The sequence below is a fragment of the Hypanus sabinus genome, chromosome 14, assembly GCF_030144855.1.
Source record: "Hypanus sabinus isolate sHypSab1 chromosome 14, sHypSab1.hap1, whole genome shotgun sequence".
Classification (NCBI taxonomy): Eukaryota; Metazoa; Chordata; class Chondrichthyes; order Myliobatiformes; family Dasyatidae; genus Hypanus; species Hypanus sabinus.
This window is the reverse complement of record NC_082719.1, coordinates 41,546,300-41,562,911: the sequence shown is the minus strand read 5'-3', so window position 1 is coordinate 41,562,911 and position 16,612 is coordinate 41,546,300. Positions and strand designations below refer to the sequence as shown.

Sequence of the window (16,612 nt, the reverse complement as noted above, 5' to 3'; positions counted from 1 at the left end):
ACTTAGTTGGACTGCAAAGTGCATTGGCTCCTCAACAGATTTGATCTACTCCACTTCATATAAAGAAAATAGCTGAAAACCCTGAACATTGAAAGCCCATATACCAGACAAAAATCTAGCTAAAATACAGCAGAACTGTACTCCAGAATTATCTGCACTTCTGGCCAAAGTGTTTCCAAATAGCTATGTGCAGGTTCTACCTATTGCAGAAGCTTGGCCAGATATTTCATGATCACAAAAACAGGACAAATTCATTATGCTTAATTACCATTCATAATTACCATAAAAGAGGACAACATGTGCCTGGAGGCAGAGGAGGTTGGGGAAGTCCTAAATGAATACTTTGCTTCAGTATTCACGTGAAAATGATCTCGATCAGGGTGAGGTCAAAATAGAGCAGGCCTGTGTGCTGGACAATGTGGAGATTACAGAAGAAGAAATGCTGGATCTTCTTAAAAACATCAAGATTGATAAATCCCTAGGGCCAGATATGATACACCCCAGGTTATTGTGGGAATTGAGAGAAGAAATCACTGGAGCATTAGCTATGATCTTTGAATCCTCTTTGGCTACAGGGGAAGTACCAGAGGACTGGAGAATGGCAAATGTAGTTCCCTTGTTTAAAAAAGGTAATAGGGAGAAACTTGGGAACTATAGACCGGTGAGTCTTACGTCGGTGGTCTGCAAACTACTGGAAAGGAACTACGAGCATTTGGAGAAGTACAGTCTACTCATGGATAGTCAACATGGCTTTGTGAAGGGAAGATCATGCCTCATGAGCCTGATTGAGATTTTTGAAGAGGTAACAGAAGAAATTGATGAGGGTAGGGCAGTGGATGTGGTCTACATGGACTTTAGCAAAGCATTTGACAAGGTCCCTCACGAGAGACTCATCCAGAAAGTCATGAAGCATGGGATAAGTGGAACCTTCGCTGTTTGGATAAAAAATTGGCTTAAAGGAAGAAAGTAGAGGGTAGTTGTGGAAGGAAAGTATTCTGCCTGGAGGTCAGTAACTAGTGCAGTGCCGTAGGGATCTGTCCTGGGACCCTTGCTCTTTGTGATTTTTATAAATGACCTGGATGTAGAGGGGGAAGGATGGGTGAGTAAGTTTGCAGATAACACAAAGATTGGAGGAGTTGTGGATGGGGCTGTAGCTTGTCGAAGGTTACAAGAGGATATAGACAGGCTGCAGAGTTGGGTAGAAAAGTGGCAGATGGAGTTCAATCTGGACAAGTGTGAGGTGATGCATTTTGGAAGGACAAACCAGAAGACTGAGTACAGGATTAATGGTCAGTTACTTAAGAGTGTGGATGAACAAAGGGAACTTGGGGTTCAAATCCATACATCCCTGAAGGTCACTGTGCAGGTTGATAGGGTAGTTAAGAAGGCCTATGGGATGCTAGGCTTCATTAACGGGGATTGAGTTCAAGACTAGAGAGGTCATGTTGCAACTCTACAAATCTCTGGTGAGGCCGCACTTAGAGTATTGTGTTCAATTCTGGTCATCTCATTTTAGGAAGGATGTGGAAGCTATGGAGTGGGTGCAGAGGAGATTTACCAGGATGTTGCCTGGTTTGGAGAACAAGTCATATGAAGCAAGGTTAGCAGAGCTGGGACTTTTCTCTTTGGAGCGTAGAAGAATGAGAGGGGACTTGATAGAGGTCTACGAGATTATGAGAGGCATAGATAAGGCGGATAGTCAGTACCTGTTTCCCAGGGCACCAATAGCAAACACCAGAGGGCATATGTATAAAATTAAGGGAGGGAAGTTTAGGGGAGACATCAGGGGTAAGTTTTTTACACAGAGAGTTGTGAGTGCCTGGAATAGCTTGCCTGGGATGGTGGTGGAGGCTAAAACATTAGGGGTAGTTAAGAGCCTCTTGGACAGGCAAATGGATGAAAGAAAAATAGAGGGTTATGGGGTAATGTGGGTTTAGTACTTTTTTAAAGGATTATATGGGTCAGCACAACATGGAGGGCTGAAGGGCCTGTACTGTGCTGTAATGTTCTATGGTTCTATCAATAATGGTGCCAGTTATTATTGACAGTGTTATGAAGTGACATTCACTCTCCAGTGGCTGTTTAATTCATCTTTGTCAGGAACATTCACATCCACATCTCGTCAAAGCCATAGTGAATATATGATTCAAAGACCTGAGTTGCGACTGATACACATGGTTGTGAGGTAGTATTTGATCAGATGAGGCATCAAGGATCCTTGATAAAACTGAAAAATGGGCATAAAAGGAAATAATAGTTGGGGTTTGTCTTTATATATATGAGTTTTTGCTCTTAGTGAAATACTTCAGTACTAAGACATCACTCCCTGACAGCAGTATCCTAGGTCAAACCATTTTAAGCTGTTTCATCAGTCACCTTCCTACAGTCACAATGTCAAAAGTGGGAATGTTTGCTGACAACTGCACCATACTCTGTTCCATTTGCAGCCCCTCAGCAAATGAAGCATTTCGGAACCTACAGTACACGTAGCCACGACTTGAATTACATTCGGTCGATGTAATGAGGCAAGGGAGATTTATTCTGCAAAAGTGCAGGGCAGTGAGCATTCCAAATGTCTGACTAGCTGTCCTGGCATTTACTGACTTTACCTTTACTGGGTCCCCTATCGTCCACATCCTGTGAGTTTGCACTGATGAGAAATTCTACTGGTCTACTTAAACATTGTCAACAAATGTCCTTCAGCAAACTGGGATCTCAACAGGTCCTCAGTCACAGCTGTCAAAGGAAAATGGATAATGTTATGTTCTCAATTATATATAGTAAATACAATTCCTGCAAAGTTGGGAAAATGATTGTAAGTAATATTCTGAGCTGTTTGACAGTGCTAGGATTTCAGTAACCTCACCTAGTTCCATATTTGAAAGGTCCTGTAATAGAAGAATTGTATTCATTGGATGAGTATTTGCAAAATTGCTTGGAATTCACAAAATATAGTTTGATTTAATGGCAGAAGGTGCTTTTTTAAGTAGCTGTCCAGAAGAATTGATAATTAAAATTCACCTCATTTATATGCCTTTTTTAATGCATGTCATTTTCATTTTCACAAATAGAAAGCTATAATATAAATGACCTGTACTGTTAACAAAAAAAATCAAAATGAAAGCATTGGTCAATAGAAAATAGACAATGGTACAATGTGAGTTTTTATGGCAGGTCAGAATAAAGAAATTCTATTATCTCAGCTTGCAGCACCTGCAATGAATGGCAGAACTAAATACTGTCATTTATTTATTTGCAAGCATTGCTTCATTCATTGTAGAAACCAGTTTGTTCAAATGAAAATACCATGCATTTAATAAGAGAATGTATAAATGGATGCAAACATTTATTGCTCAGTCCTACTTGTCCCTATGAAATTGGAAGAGAGATGGTTTCTTGAATACTTGATCTCCTGCCGGTGAAGGTACTCCCACTGTTATGATCTGATTATCTATGGAATCTTGTTTTTGTCTCTGGTATGCCGTATCCAGGTTTATTTTGCAAGAAGGACTTCGGGTTAACACTTCAGTTGTTTTGTTGGTTGTGACTGAGACTGTTGATGGCTCATCGGGATGCCCAGTCTTGACAAACTCAATCTCCTCTAGTTAGCATGAAACTACATACAAGGACTGATTAATAGCTCTGGGTCTGTACTCACTGGAATTCGGAAGAATGAGGGGGGATCTCAGTGAAACCTAGATAGAGTGTATGTCAAGAAGATGTTTCCTTTGGTGGGGGAGTCTAGGAACAAAGGGAACAGCCTCAGAATAGAGTGACATCCACTTAGATTGGAAATGAGGAGGAATTTCTTTAGCCAGAGAGTGGTGAATCTGGAATTCGTTGCCACAGGCAAATGTGGAAGCCAGGTCATGGGGTATATTTAAGGCAAAGGTTGATATATTCTTGATTAGTCAGCATAAGGGTTTACAGGGAGAAGGCAAGTGATTCTGGTTGAGCGGGAAATGGATCAGCCATGATGAGCTGGTGGAGAAGACTCGAGCAGAATGGCCTAATTCTGCTCCTGTATCTTACGGTCTTGCTACTGCTCAAAAGAATGGAGGAGTTCTCTGTGATCAGATGAGTCTTTGCCTCCACAATGCGCAGTGGTTACTGCTAATGAGTCACTGATTAACAAGATAATGATTTACCCTAATTATCTCAACATCTGCTGCAGACCCAGGCTATGTATTGCTTAATTTCTCCAACATTTCTGTTTGTATTTTAGAGAAGAAATTTGTTTTCTTCCTTCAAGAATTTTTCTTGCAGTGACTTCAATGTTCAATGTACATTTATTATCAAAGTGTGCCTACACTGATTCTTGAATGAACCTTAAGGTTCATCATCTTGCAGAAACACAGAACCCACACAACAAAACCATCAAACACCTAGTGTGTGGAAAAATATAGGACAGATCGTGCAAACAAATAACATTAACCCGAGTCCCTGAATGTGAGACCTGTGTGCTGTGCCGATGGCCGCTTGTCCGAGTTGCAGAGTTAGTTCAGCACTGAGGCAGCCCGATTAAATTGTGCAATTAGTAAAAACACACAAGAACACAAACCACAGAGTTCCCCAAAACGAGACCCTAACTGCGGAGCACGATAAGCGCTGAGGCAAGCCCGTCCAGAAGCCCAATGGCGCCCAGATACTTGAACTTGTTTAGGTATTATATTGTAGCTGAACAAGCTATTTTCCCCCAGAAAGCTTTAAAGCACAATAGGGTGTTTTGGCTCATTAAGATTGTGAGTTTCCATTAGTTGAACTATACCATTGATTCCTTATATGCTGCAGTTTTTCAGTTAATTATTTTGTCCCCATCTGAAAGTTACTACTCAATCTGCTGCCATTTAAAAATGCTCTAGCCACCTCACCTCTTTTTTTTAAGAGAGTAAACCATATTGCCTTATGACATAGAAGTTTTGTTTCATTAATCAGTCTTGCCTGCCACAGGGAAGTTCCATTCCTCCACTAATTTTCCTTATAACCTACTCTCCACATATTCCCACTAATTCTCCTACCTACCTACTGTGGCCAGTTAACCTACCAACCAGCAAGATTTTAGGATGTAGAAGGAAACAATAGCACTCGGAGAAAGTCCACACGAGAGAACTTGTAGACACCACACAGTCAGTACTGCAGGAGCTTCAGTTTGAACCTGGATCTAGAAGCTGTGAGGCAGTGAGCCTCTATGTGTTCTCTGCTTACCAGCCCTCTTGCTGGTGAAAATTGTCATTCAGTAACTCTTTTAAAGTACTTTGTGATGTTAGACACCCTGTTAAATTGCCCTGTAATCTTCCCTACTGTAAGGAGAACAAACCAGCTGACTTGATATCACTATATTACAGAAGATTCTACAAAATCTTTCCAACACACTCTCCATGGTATTAATTTCCTTCCCAGATAGTTTGCACAGTCCCAACCACTGATTTAGAAATATTTGATATATCCTCATTCCTTTTGTATGCTGTGTCTCTACATAGATAACTGGGGGCCCTTTGTGCATCTTAACAGTCTTCTCCAAACCCTCCCCCCCACCCCTTTCATAGGCCTCTGATTCTGTGTCTTTGGAGAACTCTACAATTTAGTTTATAGAATAACCACTTCAGACTATTGAAGCAATTTAAGCCCACAGACTAACAGTAATTTGGCTGGAATTTTCTGCAGACTGACAAATAAAGAGCAGGAAAGGGCTGCAGCATTGATGATAAAATATCTGGACTTGTTTTGAATAAAGTCTAAAAGCCAAGACTATCTGAACTTGACCAGCAAAGATAAATGAGCACACACTGAATCCTAGCCTGACAGATTTGGTCCCGGATCAGGGAATAGACATTTTCAACAAGATAATGTAATTCATCATACTTGTCAGCCACGCAAGTGGTAATATTTTCTGTGTCATCACCTGTTTGGTTTGGTGGATTTCATCCTGTTCCACTCATACTTTCCCTGATTCATCATTTTGGGTAAAGAGCAATATCTTCATTGAAACACACACCCTGGCTGCTCTCCAGGCTGTTATTTCTGCTGGACAATTCTCTAAAGTGCATTATGAAGCAACTACATTTCTTTGAAGCTAAAATTCTGGCAAGAATACCCAGCATTTTACTTTCTACTTTAAATAATACAGTAGTGAGGAAGATCCTAATTAGGGTAACAGTTCTTGTTCTCAGAGCATCTGCAGTTCAATGATTTCTTCTAAATATTCCTTTAGTTCTATTAAATATATAAGTTCATTATAGTTTGTAAATTCCTCCTAATTATGGCAGCAAAGAAAAATGCATTTGTTTGAAGTGTGTTTCGGTAGAATTAAGCTACAATTGAATTACTTTTCATGCTGCAACCTACAACGATCCATTCTCCCATCATCAAATACTCTAGAAGAATGTGTGTCTTTGAAGAAAGCATAATGGAACTTAGCCAGGAATCTTTCTTTGTTTTGTTGTGCATAGAAAGGGAGGGAAAATGTTTGTGATAATTGTTTTTTCCCTATCTATAATTGAGTAGTCTCAGGAGACTATTTTAAATTACACAGAGTTACACAGGCTTGCAATCAAATTCCTACATCCTCAGTTGAACTAAATGACCTCCAGCGGTTCCACAGGAAACCGCTGACCATCAACAATTTATAGCGTAGTATGTTGTCTTTGCACTTTGGTCAAATGTGGAAGTGGAAGATGAGCTGGAAGTGGTATCTCCCCTCTCTTGGTGGACTCATTGAGGCAAGTAGTGAAGCACTAATGTGATGAGAATTGTTCCAGTGGTGGACCCACAGATAGTGACAGCCACAGGTGGCTGCTTAGAGCATGAGCTACCTCACAAGGCACATTTCACTTGGATAGTGTCATTTCTTTCTACCTTCTGTGTGGACAAGCACTGTGGGTGACAAGTCTAGAACATAGACTGGGTGCAGCATTATCCAGCTTAGCAGAATGTCCAAAGCAGTGGGCTCAGAAAGAAAGCTACTCCAGTGTTTCACTTTAGACTTTAATATTACAGCAAAGAATATCCAAGATCCTGGGAAAACGGGAACTCTGAAATGGAGAGAAGAACACTCTAAACTGTTATCTGGAAATAAATTTCAGGACCGTTATGTTGTTGTGCGAGATGAGAAATTACTCCTTTACAAAGATGCAAAGGTGAGCTTTTATTTTCATTGTGCATTCGAATTTTTTAAAGTTACTGTATTTAAATTAGCTGAATCTGAATTATTGTGTGCCACAGTGAAATGAAGAAAACTTCAACATAGTGTGAGAGAGCAGCTTGCATGTGACTGGGCAGACAGCTTTGTGGTCATCAAAAAGCAAAATCAAATGCAAATCGAATAAGTGTGAAATATAAAGAGAAAATAATGGAAATCCTCAACAGGTTGGGCAACCTGGTGGATTGAGAAGCAGAAGTAATGTTTTGGGTCAAACACCTCTTGTCAGAACAGACTGGACTAATGAGGACGTTTTTCTTTCATCTTCCCTCTGATGTCAAGATGGAGAAACTTCACCATTCTGAAACCTTTTTAATCCAAAATACCTTTTTTGGATATTGTAAACGTTTACCCTGTAGATACCGACAGCCACTATGCCTCCTGCGGGGAGTCAGGCTGGTGTGCAGGGCGAGTCTGCTCACCCTGAGCATGACACTTCTGGTAACAATTTTATAAACACCCTTCACTACCGAGCAGGGTACCTAGCCATCTCCCCTTCAGTTCCCTTGAGCTGCTGGGCTTGGCGGTGGTTTAAAGACTCATGAGCATTGTGATAACTTTTTATAACTGAGATCAAATGTTGAGATAATCTATTAAAATTGTCTTCATCTCAAAGAAACAATGCTTAGCAGTCCTACGAGGGCATGCATCTTATGCACAAAAAGAAGATATTCCCTGCCTATTAGATCAAACTAATAATGGTTTTAGAGTTGATTAGTGCCCACCAGGAAATTAGCCAAAGCACCTTCATATGCCATTTACCACATTGTGGCCGGGGATTTGCCTGTTATCATTTGCACACCTGAACGATGGCTTGGGTTGTGCACCACGTTTCTTCTGCAGCTAGCAGAAAGTGGAACATTGGAGAGCATCCTATAACCTTCACTATTCACTCAGGCTAGGATTAGTGCCATGCCAGGGTGTGCAGAGCTGCTGCCTCACAGAGCCAGCGAATGTGTTTAATTCCGACCTCTGCCGTCCATGTGGAGTTTGTGTATTCTCCCTGTGATTGCATGGACTTCCTTCAGATGCTCCAGTTTTCTCCCACATCCCAAACACTTGCAGCATGATCTGTAAATTTGCCACCATGCAGGTATGTGGTGGAATCTGGGGAGAGTGATGGGGGATATGTGGAGAATAAGAAGCGCTTAACGTAGAATTGGCATAACTGGATGGTCGGTGGTCAGCACATGCTCTGTGATCTTGAGGAGCTGTTTTCATGTCACATGACTCTATGGCAACCCATTGAACTCTGGGAATGAAACAGCAAGTGAAGGGTCTGCTTTGTCATAATGAGATCCTGCACACAGCATCTCCCAGCATCACTTTTCAACTGCAGACTTTGTGTTAAGTAGTTCACCAAAGCTTCCTTCACTGATTGTGGTTCTTTCACTTGAATCAGTTCTGTGGTCCATCTCATGTTGAATGCAGCTGAAGCAATCTGCATATCTCTTTGAGGCACCCGAGTGCACGTGGGACTCGGTCAGGCCAGATGATCATGTAGAAGTCACACAGACACGGACACGCACCCCTCCATTCCCTTGTGATTTCCCTCATCTCCAGGGCAGACACTTGTGTTGAGGTACTATTGGGGATCTACTGTATCACTAAATGCTGACTCTTTTCTCAGTCATACTGTGATTGTATTTGCCTCAACAGTATCCAGATCTTTACCAACCCTCCATTTAAGTTTATCCTCTCTCACCTTAAACCTGGACCCTTTTCTGCTGCTCTCCTCTGCTTTGGGGGGAGAAAGGTTCTCCATCCTATCTATGCCCCTCACAATATTACAAACCTCCAAGGTCCCCCCTCTGTCTCCTGTGTGTCAGTGACAATAAACACAACCCATCCAAATTCTCCTATAACTACCGCCATCTGCTCCAGACAAATCCTGTGCATCTCTTCTACACACACCTTATTGCTACCACAACCTGCTTGTAGTATAATGACCAGAAACGTACAAAATGCTCTGTGCGGCTGCAACATAGCATCTCAGCTCTTATACTCAGTGTTTCTTCCTATGAAAGCAAGCATTACAATTGCCCTTTTGCTGCCCTATCCACCAATGTCATCATTCTTGAGGAGCTATAGACTTGCGTCTGAAGGTGTCTCTGTATGAATTATTCCTTACCATTTATTCTGTATACCTTACCAGAATCTGATGTCCCAAAGTGCATTTCTTCACACTTGTCTGAATTAAAATCAATCTGTCACTGCTCTGCCCAATTTTCCAGCTGGTAAATGTCTCTCTGTGTCCTTAAGCAACTTTTTTTTTCCTCTTTCTATGACCCCATCTGCCATCTGCCAACTTACTGATCATACCGTTCATGTTTTGTCTTTAAGTCAAAAGCCCCACTATCAATTCCTGTAGTACTCAATTTGTTACAGATTTCTAATCAGAAAAATACCCCCCCCCCCCACTACCCTTTGCCTCCTATTACTCAGCCAGTTTTGCATCTGGTTTGCAAACATGCCCCAGATCCCTGGTGCCTTAGGCAGCCTACCATGCAGAACATGAAATGACATCAGCTCATGAGTTATGTGATCTAGGAGGGAGAAAGGAGTTTTGTCTTGAACGTTGGCTATGTATTGTTATTCTGTTGCTATCCATAAAGACAAAGTGCTGACTAGGAACCAAGGGCTATAGTTTTATAACGACAAAGACTGTAAAGCTTATTGGAGAGTTTCGAACAGTCAGAATCCACTTGATAACGTTTATAGATGAGAATCAGAATCTGATTTATTCACTGGCATAGGTTGTGAAATTTACTGTTTTTTGTGGCAACAGTCCATTGTAATATATAATAATAAAAACTGTGAATTACATATAGAGTAATAGGTATATATTATATATATATATATATACACACACACACATACACAAGTATATATAAAAAATTAAATAAATAATGCTGAAAAAAATAGTGAGGTAGTAGTCATGGGTTCAATGTCCATTCAGAAATCTGATGGCAGAAAGGAAAAAACTGTTTCTGACATGTGTACCTTCAGGCTCCTGGGTTTTGACTTGAAATGTCGATCGTACTTTTTTACATGGATGTTGCCTGGCCTGCTGAGTTCCTCCAGCATTTTGTGTGTGTTGTTCCTTTACCTCCTTCCTGAAGGTAGCAATGAGAGAAAGGGTATGTCCTGGGTGATGGGGGTCCTTAACGATGGGTGCTGTCTTTTTGAGGCATTACTCCTTGAAGATGTCCTGGATGCTACAGAGGCTAGAATCCGTGATGGAGCTGACTAAGTTCACAACTTTCTGCAGCTTCTTTCAATCCTGTGCAGTAGCTCCTACCCACCATACCGGATAGTGATGCAGCAGTTAGAATGTTCTCTGCAGTACATCTGTAGAATACCTTTGACATACCAAATCTTCTCAAACTCATAATGAAATACAGCTGCTGTTGTGCCTTCTTTGTAATTACATTGATATGTTGAGCCCAGGATAGATCCTTAGAGATGTTGACACACGAAAATTTGAAATTGCTCACCCTTTCCACTTCTGATCCCTCTATGAGGACTGGTATGTGTTCCCTCATATTACCCTTCTTCAGGGTAGTCGCCAAGACTGAGCTAAGAGTCTTACTCTTTCTTTAGGATAGTCTTCAAGTCTGAGCTTATAGTATGTGCCATCCAGGTGTATGGTGACGTCTGCAGACTTTGCCCCATTTCAGTCCTTAGCTTGTTACTAGCTTTAAATTGCCCTGAAGACTGAAATTTCTCTTAGGGTTAGTGTGATGGGATTGATGAGAAAGTTCCATAGGTCAGTGATAGGGCACAGCTGTTTGATTTTTGAAGATGTCATTTGAAATAACTCTATTAATACATGTTAATATTAAGCCTGCATTTAATTAAGCAAACAAAACATGCCATGTTTCTGAGCAGATGATGCAGAAATGTTTTCGGATGATTGCTTTTGCAGAGATAGAAGTTGGAATACTGCATTCCTAACCACAAATTTGACCCTTTATAAGAATAAATGTAAATTAAATTGTTGATTTATCATAGACCCATCATCACTGATTATGTTTGGCAAAGAAATCTCATATTACAAACTAAACTCTTATCCCTTTGAGAACTTTTAAAAGCATTCTCCAAACAAAACTATATGTCAGGATTACGAAAACATTTAGAGGGTTACAGTGCCATGCAAAAGTTTGGGCACCCCGGTCAAAAGCTCTGTTACTGTGAAGAGCTAAGCGAGTAAAAGATAACCTGATTTCCAAAAGGCATAAAGTTAAAGATGACACATTACTTTAGTATTTTAGGCAAAATTACTTTTTTACTTCCATCTTTTACAGTGTCAAAATAACAAAAAAGGAAAAGAGCCCGAAGCAAATGTTTGGGCACTCCGCGTGGTCAGTACTTAGTAACACCCCTTTGGCAAGTATCACAGCTTGTAAACACTTTCTGTAGCCAGCTAAGAGTCTTTCAATTCTTGTTTGGGGGATTTTTGCCCATTCTTCCTTGCTTCTAGTTCTGTGAGATTCTTGGGCCATCTTGCACTGCTTTTTTGAGATCTATCCACAGATTTTCAGTGATGTTTAGGTCGGGAGACTGTGAGGGCCATGGCAGAACCTTCAGCTTGCGCCTCTTGAGGTAGTCCATTGTGAACTTTGAGGTGTGTTTAGGTTCATTATCCTGTTGTAGAAGCCATCCTCTTTTCATCTTCAGCATTTTTACAGATGGTGTGATGTTTGCTTCCAGAATTTGCTGGTATTTCTTTCCTCTACCAGTGAAATGTTCCTTGTGCCACTGGCTGCAACACAAGCCTAAAGCATGATCGATCCATGCTTAACAGTTGGGGAGGTGTTCTTTTCATGAAATTCTGCACCCTTTTTTCTCCAAACATACCTTTGCTCATTGCAGCCAAAAAGTTCTATTTTAACTTAATCAGTCCACAGGACTTGTTTCCAAAATGCATCAGGCTTGTTTAGATGTTCCTTTGCAAACTTCTGATGCTGAATTTTGTGGTGAAGACACAGGAGAGGTTTTCTTCTGATGACTCTTCCATGAAGGTCATATTTGTGCAGGTGTCACTGAACAGTAGAACAGTGCACCACCACTCCAGAGTCTGCTAAATCTTCCTGAAGGTCTTTTGCAGTCAAACGGGGGTTTTGATTTGCCTTTCTAGCGATCCTATGAGCAGTTCTCTCAGAAAGTTTTCTTGGTCTTCCAGACCTCAACTTGACCGCCACCATTCCTATTAACTACCATTTCTTAATTACATTGTGAACTGAGGAAACGGCTGCCTGAAAATGCTTTGCTATTTTCTTATAGCCTTCTCCTGCTTTGTGGGCATCAGTTATTTTAATTTTCAGAGTGCTAGGCAGCTGCTTAGAGGAGCCCATGGCTGCTGATTGTTGGGACAAGGTTTGAGGAGTCAGAGTATTTATACAGCTTTGAAATTTACATCACCTGGCCTTTCCTAACAATGACTGTGAATAAGCCATAGCCCTATCAAGCTAATTAAGGTCTGAGACCTTGGTAAAAGTTATCTGAGAGCTCAGATCTTTTGGGGTGCCCAAACTTTTGCATGGTGCTCCTTTCCTTTCTTTCACTCTAAAATTGTACAAAACAAAAATAATACACTAATCTTGCTTAAAATATTGAAAAGAATGTTTCATCTTTAACTTTATGTCTTTTGGAGATCAGTTCATCTTCTACTCACTTAACTATTCACAGTAACAGAAATTTTGACCGGGGTGCCCAAATTTTTGCATGCTACTGTATGTTTGCAGAAAGTTACCCTGTGAAGATAGTTTTCAAAACTGTACAAGCTGTAGGAGGAAAACCAATGTTTATTTTGAAAGATGAAACACAATAAAAGGAGAGAATATATTTACTTAATTTATTGCATTGTATTGCATGTAATGAATTCCAATCAAACTGAGAAGGATTCACCCATAAGTAGTTCTCTTTTGAGAATTGTGGAACTGAGCTAGTATTTTGTGTTACTGGTACTTTTCCCCATCCAGTCAGATAAAAGTAGATTTGAACACTATCCTTCGCAGTTTCATCAGCATGGTTTTTGTGGACATGCGCTTGTGTTCATAATCTCTGTAGTAAGTGCATTTGGTAATAGTAGCATTGCAAACTCCTTTGAAGGATAATCTCCTACACTGACTTTTTTTATTTCCTTCAGCAATACTTACTGTTCTGCTCTTCTGGATTTGTGATAAACTTAATTTTGTTCAACTGATCATATGTAATGTTCTTCCAAGTATTATTAAATGTGATGAAGGTCAGTTTGAAGGGTTGGCAGAGAGTTTGAGCCAAGAAATGAGTCAAACATTCAACAAGAGCGTGGCTAAGGGTTGGAGTAAGGGAGATTATGTGGCAGACCAGTGGGTGGGGTGCGGATCAATGATTAGTGGTACTTCCCAAGGGGAAGTCATATTAATAGGTTTGCTTGTAACCTGACAGTCCCAGTGCTGGAATTCACAGATTGAGTCTGGCACATCTCTTTTAAGTAATATTGAATCAGACATCCTAAATCAAGTGTGTGACCACAAAATTTGAGTCAAGGCACTCAGGCATGCATGCCATGTAGATACTATTGCATGTGTTCAAGCTTCTCAATTAGTAAGTGCAACAAAAGTGATGGGCAAGAGGCAGGAGAATTGGGTAGAGAGGAGTAATAAATCAGAAATGATGGAATGGCAGAGCAGCCTCACTGAGTCAAATGGCTTAATTATGCTTATCTGTCTTATGGTCCTCCTGATGTCAGAGCATCAAATCTACAGAGATTCAGTAGGAGTTTTGTGAACTTTGTGGAATTTGCAAAGCCCGTGGTTTTATTTGTGAATGATTCTCTACTGAAAATGAACTACTGTGCTTAAAAGAGTGGAAGAACACGATTCTGTCTTAAGGTGACAGAATTTAAAAGGTGATGAAATTACCTTTTTTTTTGCATAGAAACTTGCAAATGCGATTAAGTTATCTTGCTTAACAATCCAGTTTTCCTCCGAACTGATGACAAGGGATTCATTAAAGTTTATCCCCAGGCGCCTTGTATAATACCAGTAAGCACTTTTCACCAATCATTATTCGCTCAGTTTCAAAAAAGTCTCTTCTCAATTTCATGGAGCATTCCTTCAAATGGATAATGTGAGCAATATCTGTAAAAGTCACATTTTACATGTTGGCATGTCAACTAAATATACAAATAACTTTTCTGTATAAACAATGTGAATATAACAGTTTTTGTGTGGATCTTTGACCCTTATACAAAAGCACGGTGACACACCCAGTGTTCTGGAAGTATGGCATAGCGAGGGTTTATTGTAATCTGTGCCAATATACCTAAGTTATACCATGCTCCGCGCAGTGGTAACTTGAAGTATTATGATTATGAAAGCTTTATGTAATGACGAAGACCTGCCAAAATAAGTCTAAAGAATAAAGGCATACAGTGAAGCAAATGAGTTTGAAGTCATTCAGATGTTGCCCAGTATTCTAAGGAAATATTGGAGGTAGTACAGTAATTCCATATGTCCAATAGCTGTTGAATCACCCATTTGAAATAAGTAGGTCAAGACACAAAGTAAATTGTTTTATGCATCATCACATCTTAATTTTATTTCAACCTATTTGTGGGATATGGGCATTGCTGATGAGACTAGTATTTATAGTGCTCATTGTGGGCTGATTTGTGGAACCACCAAGGATCTTTTAATGCGGCATAGGACTCGAGTCCCAGATTGGTAAGGTTTGTGAAAGGGCAGCAGCCTTCCTTTCCTGAAGCTTTATTAATAAACCCTTAACATTCTTACAATATTCTAGTAACATTCTTCCACCTATGTTCTTATGAATCCTTACTCTCATGACAAGATCACTACACCAGTAAACTCAACCATTTAGTAATCATTTCCCTGAATATGATAATTCAACAGTTTTCACGTTAATAATGGAATGTCCATTTTCTTGTATGCAGTTGCTAGCCAATGAAACAATCTTCTGCTATTAGTACTCACAAAATTTTTCACTTTTAATCACCACGTTGAACTATTTCAAAAAGCTTCATTTATTTTCTTAGCAATTTTCATATTTGTCATTCCATCTGGCCACATTCATTATACCCTTTCTCCAATTAGATACTTGGATGTGCAAGTAAACCTTCCAACTTTGACTTTCCCCATGCACAAACTCAACATTATTATATGCCTTTGTGTTTATTTCAACTGCCTTTAAGGCCCAGAATGCTATTTGACTGACTAATTTTGGGCATTGAAAATTTAGACTAGTACAAAATTTTCAATTTGAGTTCCACTTAACAAAGCTGAAAGTGTCTGTTCACAGTATTTAATGTTTAGTCCTAACTGAAATTCAGCCAATGCAAAAAATGATTTCCTATTTGTGAACATTATTGCCATGCTCCTTTCAACATTTCTAAAGATACATGATCACTTCTTATCTAAACTCAGTGGCCACTTTGTTACAAACAAGAGAAAATCTGCAGATCCTGGAAATCCAAGCATACAGACAAAATACTGGAGGAGCTCAGCAGGCCGGGCAGCATCTATGGAAAGGAGTACAGTTGACATTTTGGGCCGAGACCCTTCAGCAGCACTGGAGAAAATTATGAGGAGTCAGGGTTAGAGGGTGGGAGGAGGAGAGGGAAATGGACAAGGAGGGGTGAAGTAAAGAGTTGGGAAGTTGATTGGTGACAGCAATACAGGGCTGGAGAAGTGTGAATCTAATAGGAGAGGACAGGAGGCCATGGAAGAAAGAAAACCAGGGAAGAGCATCAGAAGGAGGCGATGGACAGGCAAGGAGATAAGATGAGAGAGGGAAAAGGGGATGGGGAAAAATGGGGGGAGGGGTTGGGTCATTACCAGAAGTTTGAGAAATCGATGTTCACGCTGTCAGCTTAGAGGCTATATCCCACACGGAATATAAGATGTTGTTCCTCCAACCTGATTGTGGCCTCATGTCAACAGTAGAGGAGGCCATGGACATCTGGTCTCACCGATATACAGGAGGCCACACCAGGAACACCGGACATGATAGGTGACCGCAACAGACTCACAGGTGAAGTGTTGCCTTACCTTGTGGCTCTGCATGGTGGTGAAGGAGGAGGTGTAAGTGTACATCCTGCACCAAACAGAGTGGCCACTGAGTGTATGTTCATGTTCTGAGATACTCAAACAACCTCATCTGACACACCAATCATTCCACATTCAAAGTCACTTTGGACACATTTCTTCACCAATCTGATGTTTGCTTTGAGCAACAACTGTGCCTCTCGACCATGTCTGTATTTTTTTTATGCATTGATTTGCACCAAATGATTGGCCGATTAGATATAAGCAACAACAAGCAGTTGTATAGGTGTACCTAATAAAGTGGCATTCAACCTTACCCATCCCCTGATCTCTGACTGTAGTAGCTTTATTGACCATTAAT

At 40.4% G+C, this 16,612-nt stretch overlaps 1 protein-coding gene across 5 annotated transcripts in view; it reads left to right on the top strand.

Moving 5' to 3' along the window:
• arap2 (ArfGAP with RhoGAP domain, ankyrin repeat and PH domain 2) overlaps positions 1-16,612 on the top strand; it is a 416,402-nt gene that overhangs the window by 341,489 nt on the left and 58,301 nt on the right. For all 5 annotated transcript variants that reach the window (XM_059989011.1, XM_059989013.1, XM_059989014.1 and 2 more), the window contains one exon: positions 6,997-7,136. In XM_059989011.1, coding sequence (XP_059844994.1) covers positions 6,997-7,136 — 140 coding nt within the window. The remainder of the gene's footprint in view (positions 1-6,996; positions 7,137-16,612) is intronic.